Below are 20,424 nucleotides of genomic sequence, written 5' to 3'. Positions count from 1 at the left end.
CAATATAATGATTCAGCAAGGTTAATGTAGGTTACTCAGTGCTCATGATGATAGTATACTCTTAATCCTCTTCACCTCTTTCACTCACTTCCCACTCACCTCCCCACCAGTTCTATATACTTGTCTTGTTTTTTTGTTTTGTCTTTTTATTTTGTTCATTTGTTTCTTAAATGCCACATATGAGTGAAATCATACGATATTCGTCATTCTCTGACTGACTTTTTTCACTTAGCATTATATCCTCGATCCACCCATATTGTTGCAAATGGCAAAATTTCCCTTCTTTATGGCTGCGTAATACACTAGTGTGTGGAGATATCGTGTCTTTGTTTTAGAAAACTAATTGAAGTGAATGGGTGTCACCATTTGTTTTATTTGAAAGTTTTTTAAAGTTACTATACATGATTTTAAAAGTCAAATAGTTTAGGATTTACTATGAAAAGCATCAGTCATTCTCACCATCTCCCCCTCTTTCTTCTTCCACTGGGGCCAACCACTTTTTGCTTAGTTTTTAATACTTGTAGTGATACTTTCTATCTCTTAAGAAATACATATTTATTGCTTTTTTTAAAACAATAACTTTAGGGACGCCTTGAGCATCTGCCTTTGGCTCAGGGCATGATCCTGTTCCCAGGATGGAGTCCCACATCGGGCTCCCCACGGGGAGCTTGCTTCTCCATCTGTCTATTTCTCTGCCTCTCTCTGTGTGTCTCTCATGAATAAATAAATAAAATCTTTAAAAATTAAAAAAGAAAACCAATAACTATAGTCCTCTAGTGACTTGCTCTAATGCAGTTGAACTAAATATTAGCTTATTATCTTATCCCCTAAAGAAAGTATCACAGTTTTTGTTGCACTCATTAACCAGTTGATCTTTATGACTTCTTAAATAATCTTAAACCTCTAGTTCTTATTCCATCAACCAAACCAATCTCTGCATTCTTCACTTTGTAAAGTGAGGATGTAGGCACCCACACCCTTCCTTGGACAGACTAAAACTAAAACTGAATGGCCTAGGTTAGCACATATAGTTGCAGGAGTAGAAATATTCACTAAGTTCAGTGTCTGAAAACTTACGCTGAACTACATGAGAAAACTTTAGTATAGATACGTCATATTCATTTACTGGATAGTTACTGAGTAGCCTTCCTTACGTGGCTCTGGAATTATGGTGTTGAAGCTACACAGATGGAAGTATAGAAAACAGCACACATGTTAATTATACTTCAATTTAAAAATGTTAATTATACCTCAGTTTTAAAAAGATACAGGATACATACCATTTGGCTTTACTGAATCATGGATGTAAATGTGATTTATTAGTGTTCAGTTTCTAGGATCAACTTCTATCCAGAGGACAGAAAATTTAATTATGGGTCTAGAATAGAGAATATATTTACTTTTATTCTTTGTACCGCTCACCACCGTCCCCCCCCCCCCGCCAGTTGTTTTTACGTAATTCACAAAATTTAATAAAATTTAAATCACAACCTACGACACACATGCATATATGTAACTGAAAACATATTTTCACTGCGTAATACCCTTACAACAAATAGTACTTACTTCACTAGTGTGTGTGTGTGTGTGTGTATATATATATACTCTGAGTTTCATTCTTTATCTTTTTTTTTTTTTTAATGGTAGTTGCAGCTCAATAAATTGATTTCATAACCAGGGTGGAAGTGTGAACTAAGGTTTAACTCTGTTGTACCTTTTCAGCAGATAAAAAGTAACATGGTAAATACATTGTTATAAATTTTTCTCTTTTCACAGAACATTGGCTCTCTGGATTATCAAGAGTTTGTAGTTGATATTGAATCTAAACTGAGGATGGAAGGTGTGGAACTTAAAGAAGAATGGCAAGATGAAGATTTTCCAATGTGAGCAGTACTTTCAAATGAAGACAAATTTAAAACAAAACTTCAAAATGTCTTTATTGAGATACCACTTATTAAATGAGTATTAAACTTCTTACAGAAACCCAGTATCAAAAGGTGTTCATTTGATGCTAGAAAATGAAAATTCCAACAGTTAGAGGAATTATCTTATACCTTATCTTTCACTAAATATGTATGTGATGTTTCATAATCTTTTATTTTTGTTTCAACATTTAAATTTCAGAATGTTGACTGTTACAAAAAATGCTTAAATATGGTATTTCTTAAGCTGGAGTCTGAGGGGTTCCTGGAAGAAGGGAGTCTTTGGATGTAAGGATTATTAAATTTTGTGCTTCCATTTTAAGGAAAAACTTATTAAATAAAAAGGATTTTTTAGATCATCTGGCCAGCTACTTTGGTTTGCATTTGTATTTACAATTGTATTGGTGCCAGCTGGGTTAAGAGAAAAAGGGCAAAGGCAGACCTTATATTTAAATGGTGCTTCCATACCATCTTGGTCAGAAGACCATCCCAGTGCATAAGAAGGTGAAGGTCCATTAACAGAATATGGACGGCTGGTGGGAGTACTAAGTCATTGCATAGCACATGGTGATAATAGTAGTAATATAGAAATGCTGAGCTCAAAAGAATTGTAGCCATCATTATCACACTCCCATGTAAGGGACAGTTTACCACACATTGTATTATATATCACATTAAACTCGTGCATTTGAGTTCTATGCTTTTTAGGTTGTTTATAATTTTTAGATTTGTCTTGTAGTTGTATTTAACAGCAGTTACATAAGGAATTTATATCTACTTTTATGTGCTACTTATGTAAATATGTAAATCATCTCTGATAGTCTGAAAATTTTTTCTTTAAAAGTCATTTGTAAATTACTGAAGCTTTAGAAACTATTTTATTCAGTTTTCCACATAATTGGTTCTCTAAGATATTTTTAATAGCTCTTTGAACTTCAAAAATTTTTTTTAATTTGTGAATTAAAAATTATGTCTGTATCTTCTAGACCTTTACCAGAGGATGATGGTATGGAAGCAGATATTTTAGCTGTAACTGGACCAGAGAGCCAGCCTGGTAAGAACTTGGCACTTTGGTTTCAATGAAATGGTAGACTTTGTGCTATTTTTGAACACATTAATTTGTCAAGGAAAAAAAAAGAATACTTTTTGTTCTATTATACAGAGCCAAAGGAGAAGTTGAATGTTTTAAGAAAGCATTTTTTTAATGCTTTGGAAATTTAACTTTCCAAAAGCATACCCTTAGGTTTTGGAAATTTCTATCATAAAAGGTTGAGAGGAGATCATTTTTAGCAGTAAAAACTCACTATAATGTCTGCCTCTGTTACTTAAAAAGATATATCCTTGCTGGGATATGTCGTCTTGCCATGATATAGAAGCAATAATGATCAAAATCCAAGGTTTGTAAATTAATACTTTGGGATTGTGTTTGCTTAATGTTACTTTTCTTAAGAATGAAATGGTTAAAATTTTTCCCTTATTTGGGGAGCCTGGGTGGCTCAGTCAGTTAAGCTTCTAACTCTTGATTTCAGCTCAGGTCATGATCCCAAGATCATGAGATCAAACCTTGTGCTGGGTTCTGCACTGGGCATGGAGCCTGCCTATAATTCTCCCTCTTCTTCTGCACCTTTCCCCACTCACATGCTTACACTCTTACTCTTTCTAAAAAATATATAAACATTTTTTTTAAAGATTTTATTTATTTATTTGAGAGAGAGACAGCGTGAGAGAAAGAGCACAAGCCAGGGGGAGAGGGAGAAGCAGAAGCAGATTCTTCACTGAGCAGAGAGCCCGACATGGGGCTCGCTTCCAGGACTCTGAGATCATGAGCAGAGGCTTAACCAACTGAGCCACCCTAAAAAATAAATACTTAAAAACGTTTTTTTTCTCTTACTCAAGTTGAGCATGTAAACATTTCTTCTAATCTATTGTTCACTTTTTTTTTTTTAACCCATTCCATACTCGCTAGAAGTTAATGGAAATAAAGTCAGAAAGAAACTCATGGCTCCAGACATTAGCCTGACCCTGGATCCTAGCGATGGCTCTGTGCTGTCAGATGATTTGGATGAAAGTGGGGAGATTGACTTAGATGGCTTAGACACACCATCGGAGAACAGTAATGAATTTGAGTGGGAAGGTAAATTGTTTTTATCTGACCTGCATTAATAAATGTTTGTGTCTGTATACATATGTGTTTTTTTGAATAGTGGTCTCCTATTAGGATAATTGAAAATTTAAAAGTTGATCATGAAGCTAAAATCAATGGTTAAGGGATTGTGTTGAAACATGAAGTTACTCATTTTAAAGTTCCTACTATATTATTGTTACTAAGATAGGAAATTCTGCTAGCACTCAATATTCTCATGACTTTCAAAACTATTTTTAGTAGATGACACAAGTGGCTTTATTTTCTTTCCTAATTGCCCAGTGTTGTAAAGTTACTTTTTTTCATGTTGCTTCTAAAATACTCCTAGTAACTATGGCATGTTCTTTTATTCCATCAGTCAGCTAAGAAAAAAGCTTTGAAGAGACATGTACTAGAGGGAATATGCTAAAAAGTAGTTAAGGGTTTACAGAGAGAGCTCTGAAGGGTGATTTTTTTAAACTAGGTTTACCTGGTAGTGCTGTACCATGTAAGCAGCCAGCATGATTCAGGTATCCTCTTGGTCCCCAGACTTTACATTCCTTCTCATCAGTTAGTTTGAATTCAAAAGAATTGACATGTGTTTTGCTTTGATGGTTTCTTTAGTTAGATAATTGCTGGGTACAGTGTCTTTGTATAGTTGTTTGTATATTCCATCTTTAAAATGATTTTTATTTCAAAACAGTGTTTAGCACTATGTGTCTTATCTGCAGTAAAGAGTAAGATCCTTGGTATGCTGTATCTTTGTTCCTTTTTTCTTCCTGTTTTACTGGTTCAGTAAGCACTCCAGTAATAAGCAATATTTTAAAAAGATACTGAAATAGTTTTCTGCCTATGTGTTTTGTCTCTTCTTTCTTTAATGCTGCTGTAGTCATTTCCTGGAAGGATATTTTCCGTTAACAGCTTTATCTTGGAAACAAAACAACTAACATGCCGTAGGTTCCCCCTTTCCCCATCTTTTGGTAAGGACTATAATACTAAAATTTCAAAAATCATTACTTCATTTAAAATCCACTAAAATGCAATCTTGAAATATAAATTACACCTAATCATTGGTGCTTCTGCTTTGGCTAATGTCAATTTAAAATAGAGTTTTGCATGTACACTTCAGAGTATTCTCAGTAAATTTCTGCTCAATAAAACTGATCAATGATAAATAATCACCAACTGGTTAACCACTTTCTATCTGATATTATAGTGTTTGGGGAATAATTTACATGCTTAGTAACAAACAATTAGCTCTCAATTGCTTTAAATAACCTGTAGTGGTAACTACCAAGTACAATGTTGTAAATAGAATCTGGAATGGCATTATAAGACTGATGTACTAAGATTTTAATGGCTTATGAATTATCTTTTTTGAGCTCATGAATATACATTGCACTGTGATTAGGTACTTTCTGAATTAGGCAATACAAAAAAAGTTAACCACGATTTCCAAAAATGTAAAATGGCCTCATATCAATAACAAGCTTTTTTCTCTATTATAGAAGAAATACTTAAAATTCCAAAGAAGGTATAATGAAAAATTCTCTGAACAATCTAATTAGATAGTAAAGTGGTTAACATGTTAATTTGATTTTTATTGTATAAAAATTTGTGATTCAAAAACTTTTTATTTTGACAGATGATCTTCCAAAACCCAAAACTACTGAAATTATTAGGAAAGGCTCAATTACTGAATACACAGCAGCAGAGGAAAAAGAAGATGGACGACGCTGGCGTATGTTCAGAATTGGAGAACAGGACCACAGGGTTGATATGAAGGCAATTGAACCCTATAAAAAAGTTATCAGCCATGGAGGTAAGAGCTATCAAAATTGTCCTTATTTTTTAGTGCTGTATCAGAAATGTAAATGCATAAAGAAACTCTCCCTTGAGTTAAGAAAAATATGTAATAAACATTTATCATTCATTTTATTTTTTTTAATTTTTATCATTCATTTTAGAAACAACAGATTTGAAGTAAAAGGATAAAAACAAATTTAAAAATCATTAGTACAATAACACAGTATATTCAAAAGAGTATATAGTGAAAACTATCTTTCGCCCTATCTCTAGACATCTCCCCCTTCAACACTGGGACTTTCTCCCCTTTTTATCCATGCATTCTCCTCTGTATTTCTGTAGTCTTTATTCATCTAAAAGCAAATCACTTGAATATTTGCAGTTACATTATTCCGCCTAATTTAATCCTATTCAGATGAAGAAAACAGGTTAATCTGGATCAGGAAGTCCACCGATTTGCATTAATTCAGCTAGTTCTTAAGAAGCAAATTGTAAGGGCTGCCTCATGGTTTAAACCTAGTGTCTTTCAGAAATAGTGCTTTGTTTGGATTAGTGGGAAATAATTAGGACCATTTTATCCTATTGAATTATCACAGTGTTTTCTAAGAAGTTGAGAAAGGTATTAAAGATGCTAATGTTCTTGAAATGTTTAAACCTTTTCAGTGCACGTTTATAAACAATAGAAATGAAAGTTAAAACAATCTGTTACTGGATACAGCTTATTATCTAGAGATTATAATAAACATACACATTTTAACACTTTTTCTTCAGTTAAATAGAGATATGATCTTAGTTTTTAATACTCTACAAGTAATCTACAAAATAGTAGACATTGTTGAGTGTAAAACTATTTTTTAAAAAGCACCCACTTTGGGACTCCTGGGTGGCTCAGCAGTTGAGCAGCTGCTTTTGGCTTAGGGCGTGATCCTGGGATCTGGGGTCGAGTCCTACATCAGGCTCCCTTCATGGAGCCTGCTTCTTCTCCTTCTGCCTGTGTCTCTGCTTCTCTCTGTGTCTCTCATGAATAAATAAATAAATAAAATCTTTTTAAAAAATAAATAAAAATAAAAACCACCCACTTAAACCATTACTTGCATAAGATTCTTTTATTGCAGACCTTTTTGTATTAGGCTTGCCTGGATTACATCACTTCATTTGTCTATTTGCTAAAAATAAGGCTGCCTTTCTGATTGTGCCACTTTAAGTGGCTTTCTGGTTTTTATGCCCACTGTTTCCTCTTCAGGGGTTAAAGATCTTTATAAAACTATATGAGGTTAAAAAAGAAACCATGCTTTTTTGATCAAAAAATTTGTGGATCATGAACCACTGTAGTCTATCAACTGTACAGATTTCCTCTGAAAAAGTAAAATCATGCTGGTGATTTTAAATTTCTTTTTCAGGATATTATGGGGATGGATTAAATGCCATTGTTGTGTTTGCTGTCTGTTTTATGCCTGAAAGTGGTCAACCTAACTATAGATACCTGATGGACAATCTCTTTAAGTAAGTATATCTTCACAAAAAAATTTGGACGGAATTCTGGTTAATTAATCTCCAATTTAAGGAAGTGAATTTAACTGGGAAAAGATTATAATTACCCCCATTCTGCTTCTTTTAGTCCTTATTCTTTGGCATTATGAAACTATTCATTTTCCAACTCAACAGAAAAATTGTCAGTTTAAAACTGGAAGGAATATTTTAGTTTATCTGTTCCAACTTCTTTCTTTTTTATTTATGATAGTCACACAGAGAGAGAGAGGCAGAGACAGGCAGAGGGAGAAGCAGGCTCCATGCACTGGGAGCCCGACGTGGGATTCGATCCCGGGTCTCCAGGATCACGCCCTGGGCCAAAGGCAGGCGCTAAACCGCTGCGCCACCCAGGGATCCCTGTTCCAACTTCTTTATGTTACATTTGAGGACACATTAAGTGTAAAGAAATTACTTTTATCACCAAATCATATGGCTAAACTGTATTTACTCCCAAAAAGCCAAATGTAACTGAACTGATTTAGTTCTATTCCCACGGAGTCATTCTATTTCTTAAGTTAGTGGTGTTTTTAAAAATCTTACTGAGGAAAAGTTCAAACCTAAATAAAGGTAAAGAGAAGTATATTGAATTTTTGTGTATGAATCATCTCCCATAATTAATCAGTTTATACTTCATTCTCAGAAGTGCATGTTCTTCCCATAGTAATTTTGAAGCAAGTCCCAGAAATCATGTCGTTTCCATCTATAAACTTTTAAATATGTATTTCTAAAAAAATTACTCTTTTTTATATATAATCATAGTACTAACTAAGGCAGTTCTGAAGTTTTAGTTGGCTTTGCTGTCATTAAAGGGGAAGAAAGGGCATTATATAATTTGGATAATTTTGTTTGGTTTTGCAAAGCAATATTTAAGGATTAAACTTATTTGTTTCTACAGGTATGTTATTGGCACTTTGGAGCTGTTAGTAGCAGAAAACTACATGATAGTTTATTTAAATGGTGCTACAACTCGAAGAAAAATGCCCAGCCTGGGATGGCTGAGGAAATGCTATCAGCAAATTGATAGAAGGTATTGTAAATACACATTGAGAACTAGTCTGAATAATTTTTATAATAGCTTTATTAAATTTTATTTCCAGTTGGCACTTAAAGACACCATAATTGTATTTGTTAATTTCATATTTCTGTTTTTTCAATTCAGTATTTTAGAATATCGTGAAGGAAATTAGTTTTGATCTGTTTTATAAAGAATAATTCCTGGGATGCGTGGGTGGCTCAGCTCAGGGCCTGATCCTGGATTCCCAGGATCGAGTCCCACATCAGGCTTCCTGCATGGAGCTTGCTTCTCCCTCTGCCTGTGTCTCTGCTTCTCTTTCTGTATCTCTCATGAATAAATAAAGTCTTTTTAAAAAAGTAATAATTCCTTAAAACAAACCTATAGAATAGTTCTTTATTTCTCCTATTTATACCACGTTTTTCCTATAATTTACATTTTGGGAGAGGGTGGAAAACATTTCCTGTTTTAATACATTCTGTTTTGCCTAACTCATAGTGCTTAGCATATTTTATGGTTTTTAAGATGCTTAGCTTTAATCTTACTTTGGAATGAGCTCCAGGGGAGTATATTCTCCTGGGAATTAGTCATCCTTACTGATGGAAGGAACTTTGAATCTCCAATTGGTTTGATTTGATTATAGCTAATTTGAACTTATTTAATGAACTCCGACTCATTAGTAGTTTTCTCTAAATACCTAGACATGGCATGGGCTAGTTCTTATGATTTAAAACAAAACAAAACAAAAAAAACACCTAATGACCACTTTATTTGTGGAGTATGCATGATAAAACAGCAGTGTTTATTTGGTCTTTTTAACCATCCAGGGTAATCCTTTAATTTTTATTCAGAATTTTAGACTCCCTAAGAATGTGTTAGATCTGATTTACATTTCCTGTTCCTGTGGTGATCTGGACTCCCAGCTTTCTGCCTGCACAGTGCTTTTTGTGGTGATTGAAGAAATGAATACCAGTTCCGTTCTTGTCCTGAAGAATGAAAACAGCTTACTTCTGTATTCAGTATTGACAGAATCCTAAAAACAAGTGAATGTATCTAGGAGACATTTAACAACAGGCTGTACCGTGGACAAAAATTTAACCAGATGAAATAAAGTTCATCTCGTAGCAGTAGGAGAGACCATCAGAATTGAAAAGTGTATTTTCTCATCTTTAGGCATATCACATCTAAATGAACTTTAGGATGAGGGGGTTTTGTGTAAAGTTGCGCATACTTAGTAATGCCTTACCTTTTCTTCTAGCATTAGACTTTATAGAGCTTTTAAATTTTTATTTCTTTTTCTTTTTTTTTTAACTCCAGGTTACGGAAAAACCTAAAATCACTAATCATTGTACATCCCTCATGGTTTATCAGAACACTTCTAGCTGTTACAAGACCCTTTATTAGGTAATTTTTTGAGAGCACTTTAAAAAAGAAAACCATAAACAAAAACACAAAGTCCTTATATGAATTTCTTGTCACTTTTGTTGATCAGAATATTGAGGTAATTATTTTTATTTTCTTCCATAGCTCAAAATTCAGCCAAAAAATTAGATACGTCTTTAATTTGGCAGAACTAGCGGAACTTGTCCCCATGGAATATGTTGGCATACCAGAATGCATAAAACAGTATGTTTTGTTTTATTTCTTTAATTGTATTGGATCTTTATATTTTGATGTGCAAGAGGTAAATATTTTTCAATATTCATTTTCACTTCCTATATGATAAATATTTTGTAACTGCTCTTGTTTTTATAAACTAAGGAAAAGGGAAAGAAAGAATTGTTTTCTAGCACCTTCCCCATAAGTCACCATTTTCTTCAGTGTATCAACTGAAGAAGCAGGAAGGATTATTTCTGGTTGTGATTAATTTTTATTTTTAAAGACTATTTACAGTCTAAGGTGATTTCCTGGTTGGTCATTAGTAAAGAACATTCTCCAAACTTAAACATGCTGCTCTCCAAATTTGAATAAACCCATCCTAGCATTGAATAATCCCATTACTGAAGAAATACAATATTATTTATATCAGCCTAACTTTGGTTCATTCCTTTGGAATTTGGTAGAAGGCTATTAACATAAATCCTTCGGTATCACACTGCTGTGATGTAGAAAAAGTTTTTTGGTCTACTAATTTAAGGTTTAGTCTGTTTAATGTGTCAAAGCCAGATTTCTTTGGTCAGTTTTCACTTTCTACATAGTGTGCTAAATATTTTTGGTTTTGCCTGCAGACTTCTATGAGCTTATTGTCGGTGCTTTTTTTTTTTTTTTTTTTTTCAAATTTTGTTCATCTTTATAACATGTATATTTACTGAAATAACTCTTCCCTACCAAGGTATGAAGAAGAAAAGTTAAAAAAGAAACAAAAAAGGTATATGCACACCTTGACTGGGTTGCATCTAGACTAGTCCATTTGCATTGCACAAACTAACTCTTCCTTATTGGTTGGTTAGCTTGTAGACAAAGATAATAGCATTTGTAAATATAAACATACCCCAGAATCCAAATACAGAGTGAATCCAAAGTTCCTGATGCTGAATATGGCTTGGATTCACCCTGTTCTAATACCATTTTAATGCCAATTAGGAATTAAAAGCCATAACCTCTCCTCACTTCTTCATGTTATATATACTGATGACAAAACCAGAGCATTTTTGCTAAGAATGTTATTTGGAAACCCAATTCCCTCTAAGGCTGTATCTGTTTCACCATATTGTTTAAATGTCTATCTAGTGCTTTTGATAAATACATATGTACTTTTTTAAAGAATTGGTGTATTTCCCTGGGGTTTATGATTATATTTGCAATGCACATATTCTTTGGCTAACCAACATTGATTTCCCTATGTGCTTAAATGGCCTGCTAACCAGTCAAATTCTACATATGATAAAATACCTAAAATTCAACATACCATTAAATAGTTAAACACTCTGCTTTCCATCTTTGATTTTGAATACTGCTTTGAGCATAACAAACTATTAGCTATTAATATCTCGGCTTAGAAGATGAAAGGCAAGGTATAAAATAGTTACCATTTTATATAGTAATTTAGAACTGTAGGATTTGGAGTTGACTTGTTAATGGATTTTTTTTTTTTTAATAATGACAAATTAGCAAAACAGCTTTAAAACAGCCTCTCTTAAGAGTTAAGGTGAAAGATTTGTTATGTAGTTATTAACACTAGCTATTCTAAGGAAGTAATTATAAGGAACTGAAACATTCTTTGAACACATTTTGACTCTGTTGATGAGCAAGAATTCAGCTGACCATGTGATGGAATCATAGCTTTACATTTTTTATGACACTTAGTGTAACAAACACTTTAACATAGAGATGTGGACAGTAATTTTAGATACTGTTAATTTTTTTTTCCTTTCTAGGTACTAGTGTATACTTGCCAAAGAGATAACTGAAATCAAAAATACAGTCTGTAATTGTATATTGAAGCCAGCTGCTTCATGGATTTCAAAATGAATTGCCTTTGTTGATAAAATCTGCTGTATTTGTGCCTTTTTTACGAAGTTCTTAGTATTTAATTACCTGGAATTTAGGTATCAGAAAACAGTGGAACAATACTTTTTATTTAAATATATTGCTCAATACCTACCAATACTGTTATATCTTTATTTTTTCCCCTTTTTTTTTACTTTTGTTTAACCTTAATAGAATCATTACGTATATGTTTCAGGTACTTCTTAATTTTTGCACAGTTTTTTTGTCTTAAAAAAATAAATCCTTGTCAGCTTGAAAATGGTAACAGTCAAGTTTTAAAAATAAAGGAACACGTTTTTAAAAATTTAACAGAGGCTATATGTGGAGGAGTGTACTTAAGGTGAAATCTCTATGATGAGTACCTAATAAGGAGGCTTCAAAACTGAGCGTGGAAGTATAGTAGTTCTAAATGTTGTAGATATTTCTTTCAAACAGCTCAGTGCAAGTGTAGCAAGAGATCGCAATTGTTAAAATGTTTGTTTAAAAATAGTAGTTTAAAAATAAAGCAACTGTGAAATTAGTTCATAAATTTATTTCAGATGTCGAAAAGACTAGATGTACATTGCATGTCTTATCAAGACTATATACCTTTCAAACTTCTGGTACCAGCATAAAAAATGTTTTTAGATGTTATTAATCTGGCTTTACCACAGACCAAGACTTTTAGGCCTCATTTACTAAATGTTCAGGTGATCCTAGTAATGGGTGGTGGTGATCATAGTAATGGAAACAAGTATGAAAAGTATCTTCGTATATTATACCAAATTGTTTTAAACTCCCCTCTATCAGTAATTCAAACAAGTACAAATATAGTAGTAATAGACTGTTGTACATTATCTTTAAAATGTTGTTTGTAATTGTGTTGTAATTAACATAATTCTTCTCATCCCCACTTGCCTAAATTTTGATGTGATCTCTATACAACCCACTACTAATCCAGTCTGATTTTTAACCACTTCTAGATATTTCCAATTATTAAATTTGATGGCTTCTTACTATCAACATAAGTGAAAGGCATTTATATTCTAAGTATACCAATAAATTTTGGAGAATAACTATGGTTTCTATAAATAGGCATTTTTATCACTGAATTTAAAAACATTGATCAATTGGTGGCATTAGTGGCATTTTAATATTTCAGTTAAGAAAATCATTTTTGAGGGAGATGTTTTTCCTGCCACTCTCATCACTTAGATCTATGCCCCACCCATGCTGCAGTGCAAGATTTTAATTACCTGTTGTAATTTGAACTTTTAATAAAGTTAATTTGGGTATTTGTAAAATATTTTATAGCCTTTAGGCAAACCAAGGGTCACATTTCTTGCCAGTGTCCTCTTGTCTTTAAAAATTATCTTTCCTGGTTGGGGAAATGTTTGGTAACCTTTTTACTATGTCTGCTTCTTTGCAAAGCTTTGTTTTTAACAGAATAATATTCTATGCTAAAAGTAGTCACAATTATCAGAAAATTGTCTAGTTCCTGGTGTCTTATTATCTATATCCTTTTTCATTAAACAGAGTTGATCAAGAGCTTAATGGAAAACAAGATGAACCGAAAAGTGAACAGTAAGTTTGGCGTCTAGTCCAAACAAGACTGAAGAATGTGCTGATGAAGCAGTGCTCTTTTTTGCATTTATAATGCATTTATTGGCCCTGATCTTTATGTAACCTGTTACAAAATTGACTTGACTCTTCCTTAATGGACTTTTGTATAAGGGACTGTTCACTGCTGTATTGGTTTGCAAATCTCTTGAATTTAGCTCTTTTCTAGCTAATTATATTGTAATCATTTATATTTTATATTGCTAAATAGCAGAGAACCACACTTTATATAAAGCAGTTTTTGCATTTGTTTGTTGAATGATGCATCATCTTCTGTAAAATATTTATATGCCTAAATGGTAAAGGAAAGAGATAATATATATTTTTATGTTTCTGAGCAATATTTTTTAATGTATACCTGTCTTGTGGAAGAATATGCAGGTAAATAAGACCATGATTTGTAAAGTGCATGTTCGAAGTTTTGTTTTTGTAAATGGTTAGATACATTTCCTGGGTGACTTAGAAAACAGAGTTGCTCATAAAGTGAGGGACAGTTAAACTGGTTCTCATGAATACCCAAAGGTCATGTACATAATCTAAGTAGATTAATACTATCCTAAGCCTTTTTTCTCATTTAATAGTGTTTCTTAATTCAGAAGGGCAAATACAAATGTATTGCACACTTTTTCCTTTTTAAACTTTCAAGACAAGTCAAAAAGCCATTTTTAGAACTAGAGAATTTAAGAGGCTAAGAAGTGGGGTTTGTATATATATATGTATATATGGGACATTTTATCGTCTGGCCAAAAGTCAGAACTTTAAAACTTTTAGGTCTGTTCTGTTCACTAATGTGAAATAAGCTGTGTCCAGGGTATCACTCCCCAGAGTTTGTGAGTGCAGTGTAGTATTCAGAGAATGTGATGAGTTATTCACTGTCACTATTTTTCTGTAGAAAATAGGGGCTGCTTTTTCAACTGCTCTCAATGTGGGCACTTTACCAAAATACTTGTGTTTCTCAGTTACTTAAACTTGATAGTAGGTAGTTGTTTGACCTAATCAGATGTGTGTATTCACATTTTCTGTTGAATCATTTTGACAGTACTGTAAGTTATTTTGTAAGTCTTAGCGCATCATTATGCTAACATCATTATGCTGTCTTGGACGACATTTAATACAAGCATATAAAGTTTTTGTTTAATTCATTAAGTACCTTGACTTATATTGAAGTACATTGTACTGAGGTGCCCAATTAGAACTTAATTACCCACACAATCATCCTGAAACAACAGATTGATCTGTCATGTTTTGTGACTCATACACACGTGAAGAAATTAGTTTTCCTACAAATGTGAGGGTACTATCACACCCCAGCCCTTCCTATAAGATAATTTACAAAAGAATGTCCTAGGCTAGAAAATTGAAGCAGATGAGAGCTAAGCTTTTAGGATTTATTCTGTCCCAGACTGAACACACATGTGGCGTTTACCATTGCCATTTTTCATATAAAGCTTCTATTAAAAAAGAGAATTTTCCTTTACTTTTTGTCCTCTTCAGTTATAAACTTGGCATGTTAACCTAAGTCCAGTTATGGGAGCTGGAGGATTCCCAGAATGAGATGTTCCTCAGCAGCCTTCTGACTTTCACATGGATCCTAGCAGCCATAGGCAGATTCTAAATTAATGTCATTATAGCAAATAAAGCCAAAACTATTACTGCTTGCTCATTCCTTAAAAACAGTTTGTGTTGAAAAAGCAAACTAATAACAATTTAGGTATTCCTTCTGAATTTACCATATGAGAATTATGAATAAAGAATCATTGAATTTAATTGTTATTAGAGTCTATATCTATAGACTTCTTTAAGTAGTCTTTATCCTGTTCAAAATTTGCTGAGCTTTTTACATAGGTAGTTTTCCTCCACATAAAGTGCACAGTTCTTCAGGTTCAACAGTTTATTGTGTTTATTCACTTTTGCTTTTGCAAGCATTGTTCCTAACTATAGATACAACTTTTTGCAAAAGTGGTGCATTTTCCTAAATATTTTTTTTAAGTACAAATAGCCTTTAATCTATTAGAACATTAAAATTCAGAAGGAACAGTGTTAACGCCTGGGATATAACAAAAGGAATGTGCTGTGAATCGTTCGATTAAAAAAGACACCTGCTCTAACCTACACCTTAATGGAATCTTATAGGGACATGCCCTGTGATAAATGTTTCATTACTATAAGGCTTAAAATCATAACTGGTAGGTTAGAGGAAAAGCACACTTAATGAAGTTTGTTATTTATAATGTGTTACTATGTGACATTTCCCCTATATCATTCAATTTTAATTTTTGATTGCTGATTGAAGTGAAAGTACGTAAAATTGTATTATTTTTATCTTTCTGTTGGGATCATGGATCTAACTTAACTGGTTTAATTTGATTTTTGTCACTATAGTTTGTTATACTTGGGCTGTGAGTGCCTGTTTTTAATCAAATTTTCTCTATATAAAGTAATTTGCTTGTGTCCTGCCTGGTTATATTCCTAAGAAGCATCAAGGAAAATGCTATATTGGCCTTACACTTGAAGCTTAATAGCCATTAACTGGGGTGAGGGGGTGAGAAGGATAGGATTTTAAGGAGGGCCTAGGGGGTAGTTTGAAAGGAAGATAACAAAGCAAGGATATAGGAGAAAGAGCTTTAAAGGGATAAAGAGTAGCTCTAACTTCAGATGTCACTGAATGTGTCCCTGTTAAGGGAAGTGTACTGTGTATGGCAGCTCTGTACACCATGTAACAGGCTTTCTGTATCCAACTGGAAAACCTGCAGGCTTCACACAATATGAGTTACGACTGGAGTGAAGGGGGCTGAGAATATATTTAGATAATGAGAATTTATATTTTCCCCTGCTTTGTCTCTTCATAGAAGCAAGCTTGAACAGAAAGAGTCAACAATTACAGTGCTCAGATTAAAGTTTAAGACTAGGTTATTTTTCATATTTTATGGTTGGTAAACATTAACGTAGTTTTCCAAAATGGACAGCACAATTTAATAACTGCACGGGATACTGAAATTTGCTGATTAACAGGTATATATCAGTGGCTAGAATTTCCTCAGCTGCGATTTCAGGATTTAAAAAGGTAAGGGATCTGCTGCTTCATAAGATACTTCTAGATGACTGTAGCATTACTCTTTGGCTGTTTTTATGTGAGTGCTCAGGGAATTTGGAAGTGTTTGATTTAGTGCAGAAGGGGCTTTTTTAGATTTCTTCAATTGAGAGGTAAATTAGTATTAGGATATTACTGGATTGAATAGGCCAGTTTCCTGATATCAGTAAAGGTGTATATAAGGTGACAGTAGCTTCATCCTTTTTTCCATGTTATATGTGGAAAATTACTAACATTGCTCCATCAGAAGGAAGAAGATAGGCTGAAAATAGAGATTTGCTAATCCATTGCATCTTGTTTTGCTTATTTTTTCTCATCCTATTTAGATATTTGAGAAATGGGTAACCTCAAAAGGAAGGAATAGAGGAGTTTCTGTGCATATTAGTTAGACCAACTATTCTTTTAGAGTTTATCCTTGTCACAGGGAACAGGAATTTGTGATTTGAGTTGCTGGGGGAAAGCGTGAAGAAGTTAGACTTGCCTGAGAAGGTCAGCTAGTAAGGGAAGTGGGAGATTATCTACTCAGTGTTCTAAATGTACAGAAGAATTATCTAGGGAGCCCTTCACTCATCTCTTCCCCATCCCAGAATTGTGAATGAATTAGATCAGTGGTGAGTCCCAGTGATGTAACTTTCCTTTAAAGGTCTAAATGGTATTTGAAAACAAGTAATGTGTTGAGCATGAGAAGTGACACTAAAATTTGAACATAGCTGTTACTTTCTTGCAACTATGTATGATAAAGATCTACTCACTTATGTTTTGAGAATTACTTTTAAGAATACTTTGAAAAGGTCACATGAAGCACTTAAACATCCAATAAAAATCAAGGGTTTAATTAAGCTTTCAGATTGATAAGTATCCTGAGCTGTTAGCTTCATATAGCTGATTCTATCTCGCAAGACATTCTACAAGAGTTTAAAATATTTACATTTTGAAATCTTTCTGTTTTCACAATCACTATGGCTAAGGAGGAACTTGGAAAATAATACTAATTAGCTATTCCACTGTACTTCTTGTATGCGAACTTTCTAAAGTTATACCCCTTAAACTGTTTATTTACATAAACCTCGCTAAGTAAATATTGGAGGTGTTCAGAACACTATTCACATAGAACACAATTCAGAGTATGTTAGACACCTACACACTTTGATACAGATTTCAAAAATTCAAATATTTATCTTAATGTAAGTTCACATGCTGCCATTTAGACACAGTGTGCTGTGACCATTTCACTACTATCCAGTTGATGTTGCCTAGCTTGGTGCTTTCATTTTACAGTGTGAGAAATTCAGTTCTGATGACGTGTGCAAGATGTTGATATGGTCCCTGTAAGAAATAATAGGGTTGGTCTTGATTTACTAAGGAGATGTGATCTTTTATTTTCCTTTGACTTGTTAGGAATACAGTGTCCTGATTTGTTGCACATCATATTTTTGCAACGTTAATGAACTTAAATAAATTAATTGGAAAGTTTGTTTTTGACTCATTACATTTTTTTGTCTCCCATTATGCGACTAAGTTTTTACAGTGAATTATCTCATAAGCCTTTCAAATAGCTTTCGACCATTTTCTGTAGTCTGGGTGCTACTCCCTATTTGTCAAGGAAGTGAGGTGTCCATCCTGCTTGAGTTTTAAACATTACCTTAACTATCACACTTTGTACTCCATAGTTTAGAATCATTTTCGTAGTGGGGAATCCAACAGTAAAATCAGTTCAATAAGTGGCTGAAAACATGGCATAAACGAGACTGTTTAGCTTACAGATCTGCTCGGGAGATTCCACTTAGGAACACTTGATTATGTCTTTACTCCGTAATCACTGTTCAGCTGTTTAATGGCAAACGGCTGTCCACATATTGCTGCCTTTTATCCACATTTAGGATGCCATTTGGATTTTTGTAAACTCAATGTATATCGAAATGTTTATCTTCCATTAGGTACAAATTTTAAATACGGATTTTTCCCACATTAAAATTCTTAAGGAATCACAAGAGCTTGCTAGGCTAAGTGAATATCAGCCCTGTTTTGAGTGGTAAAGAAATCCTGCTCTAATCTTCGCAATTTGTCTTCAATTTAGTATTGCAGGGTCTTCAACAGTACTACCCCGAACGCACTTCAGGCTGCGATGTGGCTGCCCTGGCATCCCTAATCGCGTACCTAACAGTGGATAAGAGGAGTCTCTCTAAACCACAATTCCCTGACGACGATTTAGTAAACCTGGTGAATCACCCGGAAAGGACGGCAGCCCCGCCCCGCCCCGCCCCGCCCCTCGCCGCGCCCGCCCCTCGCCGCGCCCGCCCCTCGCCGCGCCCGCCCTTCCTTCCCGGGCCGGCCGGAGGGCCGTGTGCGAGCAGCGGCGGGCGCGGCGCGGCGGGGCGGGGCGGGGCGCGGCGGGGCGGGGCCTCGGGCCCACCCGCGGGCGGTCACTTCCAGGTTCGGCGAGCACTTCCGGGTCGCCGGCGCAGCTCTGCGGCTCCCGCGGCTGCCGAAGAGGCGGTCGGGAAGTGGCTGCTTCCTGCTGGGCCGCTGGCCGCTCCGCTTCGGTCCGCTCCGCGGCGGGAAGCGCCTTCCCCACAGGTACTGGCTGAGCCGGGCCCGCGCTCCGTGCCGCCCCGCGGGGGCCGGGGGCGGGGGCCGGGCGCCGGGGGTTGGGCCCGTCGGCGACCTCGCTGCCGGGAGAGCCCCGCGGCGGGTCCCCGCGAGTGGCAGGTGCGGGAGGCGGAGGGAGGCTTGGGTCCCCGGGCGCCAGCGCCTCGGGCCTGGGGAAGCCGTCCGCCCCGCACGGCGGGTGGAGCCGGGCGCACGTCGTTATGCGCCCAGCCGGCCGGGGGGACGCGTTCCCCGGGCGCCCCTTCCCGTGCGGCCTTGCTGGCCTGAGGCCGGCCTCGCGGGTGGTGACGAGTGTCCGCTCGGTGGCCCGCCCGGCGGGGACTGGCGCTCCGGAGCCGCTTGCGAACGTGGGACCCTGGTCGTTTTCTGAGCCGCGGGGTGGAGGAGCCCGAAACTGACGCGGCGCCTGCCGGGTCCATAGATGGGAACATCCCGCGAGGAATTTTTAAGAATCTAAGGTCATTAAAGCAAGTAACTTTAGCAAATGTTTGAGTAACGTAGAGCTGGTTTTCGAACTAGTATTTATGTGTTGAGGTATTACTGACCACGTAACATTAGCTTCGGGTTAGTGTTTCCGTTTTCTTCGCGTAGATACCAGAAGCGGAATTGCCGGATCGTTCGGTAGTTCTGTTTTTATTTATTTATTTTATTCATTTGGAGGAGCCTCCATCCTGCCTGCAGCAGTCCACAGCCCCGCCAGCCGCGCGCAAGGGTCCCATCTTCTCTTCCTTCTCGCCAGCGCGTATCTCTGGTCTTCGCGATAACGGCCGTTATAACAGGTGCGAGGTGATCTCTCAACGTGGTTTTAATTTGCGTTTCTCTGATGATCCGTGGTGTCAAGCATCTTTTCCCGTGTGTCTTGCCGGTGCGTATGTGTTCTTTGGGGAAAATGTCTATTCAGATCTGCCCCGTTTTTGATCAGGCTGGTTGTTTGCCTTCGAGTTGACTGAATTCTTTGTGTATTTTGGATCTTAATTTCTTATCACATACATGACTTGCAGACAGTCTCTCCCGTTCGGTAGGTTGCCTTTTGTTTTTTACCTACAGCTCTTGTTTGTGTATTACTACTTCGATCCTCTTTACTTTGGCTGTATGCCTTGTGCTCAACCTTCCAGTTCACTCGTCCTCTCAACTTTAACTCTTACATTGTGTATTTAGCAAATATATAAACATATAAAAGTCGGCATTTTGAATGAATCAAACCTGTGTGCCCTGGCCCCTGCAACCACCCATTTGTTCTCTG

General features: G+C 35.8%; 1 protein-coding gene across 15 annotated transcripts in view; it reads left to right on the top strand.

Moving 5' to 3' along the window:
* BNIP2 (BCL2 interacting protein 2) overlaps nt 1-20,424 on the top strand; it is a 43,486-nt gene that overhangs the window by 5,294 nt on the left and 17,768 nt on the right. For 2 of the 15 annotated variants that reach the window (XR_012022671.1, XR_012022670.1), the window contains exons 2-11: nt 1,777-1,883; nt 2,909-2,976; nt 3,889-4,056; nt 5,690-5,866; nt 7,251-7,353; nt 8,276-8,407; nt 9,710-9,796; nt 9,920-10,018; nt 10,725-10,760; nt 13,397-13,444. Coding sequence is in view for 12 of the 15 variants with exons in the window: in XM_072808836.1 (XP_072664937.1) it covers nt 1,834-1,883; nt 2,909-2,976; nt 3,889-4,056; nt 5,690-5,866; nt 7,251-7,353; nt 8,276-8,407; nt 9,710-9,796; nt 9,920-10,018; nt 10,725-10,760; nt 13,397-13,444; nt 18,649-18,742 (1,062 nt within the window). In the remaining 3 variants the exon portion in view is untranslated. Of the gene's footprint in view, nt 1-1,776; nt 1,884-2,908; nt 2,977-3,888; nt 4,057-4,933; nt 5,025-5,689; nt 5,867-7,250; nt 7,354-8,275; nt 8,408-9,709; nt 9,797-9,919; nt 10,019-10,724; nt 10,761-13,396; nt 13,449-18,648; nt 18,819-20,424 lie in introns of those variants that run through there. The other 13 variants (XM_072808844.1, XM_072808845.1, XM_072808836.1 and 10 more) reach the window with 13 other exon arrangements.

This window comes from Canis lupus, chromosome 32 (assembly GCF_048164855.1).
Source record: "Canis lupus baileyi chromosome 32, mCanLup2.hap1, whole genome shotgun sequence".
Taxonomy (NCBI): domain Eukaryota; kingdom Metazoa; phylum Chordata; class Mammalia; order Carnivora; family Canidae; genus Canis; species Canis lupus.
This window is presented reverse-complemented; position numbering and strand designations above follow the sequence as displayed.